This window comes from Ascaphus truei, chromosome 23 (assembly GCF_040206685.1).
Source record: "Ascaphus truei isolate aAscTru1 chromosome 23, aAscTru1.hap1, whole genome shotgun sequence".
NCBI classification, from domain to species: Eukaryota; Metazoa; Chordata; class Amphibia; order Anura; family Ascaphidae; genus Ascaphus; species Ascaphus truei.
The window spans coordinates 4,438,782-4,442,339 of NC_134505.1; the positions used below are offsets into that span (position 1 = coordinate 4,438,782).

The 3,558-nt window shown below is 49.7% G+C and overlaps 2 protein-coding genes across 4 annotated transcripts in view; both read left to right on the plus strand.

Moving 5' to 3' along the window:
* Window positions 1-2,422, plus strand: part of LOC142473144 (uncharacterized) — a 29,736-nt gene extending 27,314 nt beyond the window's left edge. For all 3 annotated transcript variants that reach the window (XM_075580317.1, XM_075580316.1, XM_075580315.1), the window contains 2 exons: window positions 376-491; window positions 1,114-2,422. In XM_075580317.1, coding sequence (XP_075436432.1) covers window positions 376-491; window positions 1,114-1,324 — 327 coding nt within the window. In that variant the 3' untranslated portion in view covers window positions 1,325-2,422. The remainder of the gene's footprint in view (window positions 1-375; window positions 492-1,113) is intronic.
* LOC142473221 (DNA topoisomerase 2-alpha-like) overlaps window positions 1,645-3,558 on the plus strand; it is a 40,071-nt gene continuing 38,157 nt past the window's right edge. The window contains 1 exon segment of the mRNA XM_075580422.1: window positions 1,645-1,668. Coding sequence (XP_075436537.1) covers window positions 1,645-1,668 — 24 coding nt within the window.

Below are 3,558 nucleotides of genomic sequence, written 5' to 3' on the forward strand. Positions count from 1 at the left end.
CTGAACTCCATGTGACGAGCTGAATCGTTGATCCCTCCAATACCGGCTAAGTATCTTACTGCCCCTTTTGCCACACAGGACTGCTTACCATTGCCTACGATCTGCAGTATAATGGGGCAAGAAATATTTAGTGACACTCTTGGGACTTGTCTGTGTCTCTCGCAGGGCGTATGTATAATATGTGTCCGTGTCTCTCGCAGGGCGTATATATAATATGTGTCCGTGTCTCTCGCAGGGCGTATATATAATATGTGTCCGTGTCTCTCGCAGGGCGTATATATAATATGTGTCCGTGTGTCTCGCAGGGCGTATATATAATATGTGTCCGTGTCTCTCGCAGGGCGTATATATAATATGTGTCCGTGTCTCTCGCAGGGCGAGCTGCTGATAAAGAGTTGGGTTTCCCTCCTGGATAACAGGGCCGCCTCTCTCCCCTCTCACGTCTCCATATACTCCTTCAACGGGAGGAGTATCCTGAGTGACCCCCTCTGGTGAGAACAATTGGGGTCTTCTCCCCCGTATATATATATATATGTCCCAGTGTGACACCATGCCCCTGCTATGGAGCTTAGTATAATCACTATAATAATTCATGGATCTCTCTCCTTCTCTCCCTTTCTCTTATCTCCCCCCCCCCCCAACATTAATATATCCCTCCCTCTCTCAATCTTTCTCCATCTATTTATTTCCCTCTCCCCCTTCCCCCTCCCTCCCTTCCCCCTTCCCCCTCTCTCCCTTCCCCCTCTCCCTTTCTCTCTCCCTCTTCCCATCTCCCTCCCAACCCTCACTCCCCCTCTCTTCCCTTCTTCCTTTCCTCCTCTCTCCCCCTCCCCTCTCTCTCCCCTGTTGCTCTCTAATCCCTCACTCTCTCCTCCCCCCCCCTCTCTCCCTCCTCCCCTCTCTCTTCCCTTCTTCCTTCCCCCTCCTCCCTCTTTCCCTCCCCACCTCTCCATCTCCCCCCTCTCTCTCTCTCCCTCCCTACGCCCCCTCTCCCTCCCCACCTCTCCATCTCCCCCTCTCTCTCTCCCTCCCTACGCCCCCTCTCTCTCCCTCTCCACCTCCCTCCCCACCTCTCCATCCCCCCCCCCCTCTCTCTCTCTCCCCCTTCCCCAGGCCTCGGAAGGCAGCCTGGCATGGCTCCAGCAGGACGGGGGCCCCCGTGCGTAACGGGAACTGCGGGGACTGGAGGAGCCTCTCTAATGCGGAGGGTGTGGGCTCCGCCCTGACGGGGGGCAAACTCTTGGGCTACGAGACCCACAGCTGTTCCCAGCCCCTAGCCGTCCTGTGCGTTGAAATAGCCTTCCCCTATCTGCATATGTGGTGAGGGCAGGAGACCCTCACACAGGAGAGCAAGAGGGTCCCCCCCCCCCCCAAGTTACTGAGAGACAGGGAACGTGAGGAATAGAGTTACGTTGCAAGGCCCTCGGTTGCTGAAAGGGTTAAGTAGGCCCATGTGGTCATCGTCGACAGTCAACGTGAGATGGTATATTGTGGTGGCAAGTACCACTACTTTCTAAGACTCCGCAGGCCCACTGGGTTACATATATCTATCTATATATATTATATCTACTATATATGTTGGGGAGTTGTCTGTCTGTCCGCTCGGCCTTTGGACACCTCAATATCGTGACCACATTTGGCACGATGGATCCTGGGATGAAGGCCATGGTGAACCTCGTTCCTTGGGAGAGACACATCGTTGACAACATAATACCGGAAGCACTTCCCACGGGGGAAGAATTAGGCGGTGCACTGCCCCACCCCCCAAAAAAAATGACACAGGCTGGATCGCATCTAAAAATGTATTGGATCATCAGCAACATGCTGGAACAAGAAGCAGTGGTGCAGACCCCAACGCGTTTCACGCACTCACTCACGTGGTCCACATATAGAGTCACATTCGTGGACCAGGATTGTACACCCCGAGCACTGATATTGGAACAGCTGTTCCCTTTTCGCTCCAGTTCCTGTGATACTGGTATCGTAGTCTGTTTGTGCACCTTCCATCTTTTTTTTACTATATAGAGAGTATCTTTATAATTAGCAATCTTGTTAAAATTAATGTACGTGTCGCTGTTCCCCCACTTTACCATAGGGACGTGGATGTTGTATATAAGGTAAAAATGAGGCTCTTATTTTTATTAATACCAATGTGTTCTTTTTTCCCTTTATGTATGTTTTATGTATCATTTTGTTGTATATAACCATTTTCCGTACACACTGTAATAGTGAATGTGTAGTACCATTGAGTTATTCCTGGTACTGTATAAGAGTAACACACTCCCATTGTTTATTTATCCGGGTAAATTTGTTGTTACCTAGTTGCTTATTGTCTTTTTTTGTTTCTTCTTTTTAATTTTTGGGGGTGTTGGCTGTGCTGCTGTTCGTTTGTGTTTTGTTTAATAAAGTTTTGTTTATCCTCTGGGGCGTGGCTTAGCAAGCAACCAATAGCGTCTGAGTATGCTCATACGGGACGACTCACCAATGGGTCACCGACTCGTGACGACAATGCGGTAGAGGGGTACATAAAGGTACTTTGGTTTTATATTCACACACCGTGTAAAAGCGGAACGCGTGGGTGGCGCGTTTTCATTTTACCTTGTCCACGTGACTTTAATAAATGCGATTTTTTTTTTTACTGGGGGTCACCTCGTGATCGCATCGTTTTTTTTCTGTGTGGGTTTGTGCTCCGTTCTCAACTTTACTTATTTTTTTTTGTATTCTAGTAGTTATCACAATTTCTCTCAGCGAGTCGGCCACTGGGTGTTGTGCCTGCTAGGCTATGTATCTGGCACGTGACATTGTAATGCACACAGCCTGGTGGCAGATAAGGAGAGTCAGATTGCTATAAAGGTTACACAGAAAGCAGACGAGGAAAGAAAGCGAGGAAGTCCGTTGGCACGTGACATCGTAATGCACATAGCCTGGTGGCAGATAAGGAGAGTCAGATCGCTATTAAAGTTACACAGAAAGCGAGGAAGTCAGCTGGCATGTGACATTGTAATGCACATAGCCTGGTGGCAGATAAGGAGAGTCAGATCGCTATTAAAGTTACACAGAAAGCGAGGAAGTCAGCTGGCATGTGACATCGTAATGCACATAGCCTGGTGGCAGATAAGGGGAGTCAGGGCGCGTGACGAGAAAGTAAGAACGCTGAGAAGAGACAGAGAGGCGGAAAGAATTGAGGACATCATAAGGTATTAAAGAAAAGTGATGGGAGGGAGGGAGGTGAGGGGGGAGAGAAGAGGCTAGGGGGGGCGAGAGGAGGAGGAGGAGGAGGGGAGGGATGAGAGTGTCTTCTCCCCTGGCAGTTCTTCGTACCGAAACCGATGGGAAAGGGCAACCGCCTCTCGTTATACATGGAGCGATGATACTTGCGGGTGATTGGCTTTGCGTGCTGGGTGTGACCGCGCGTACACGCGGAATCCGGTGTGACATGTTTAGTAAAAGTCTGTATTACTTAAACAGCCAAGAACCTTTTTTTTTTAGTCGGTGTCTGTCTCTGTATCCTGTGTCTGTCTCTTTAGGGCAGCTCCATACTGCCGCAGATGGCGCGGA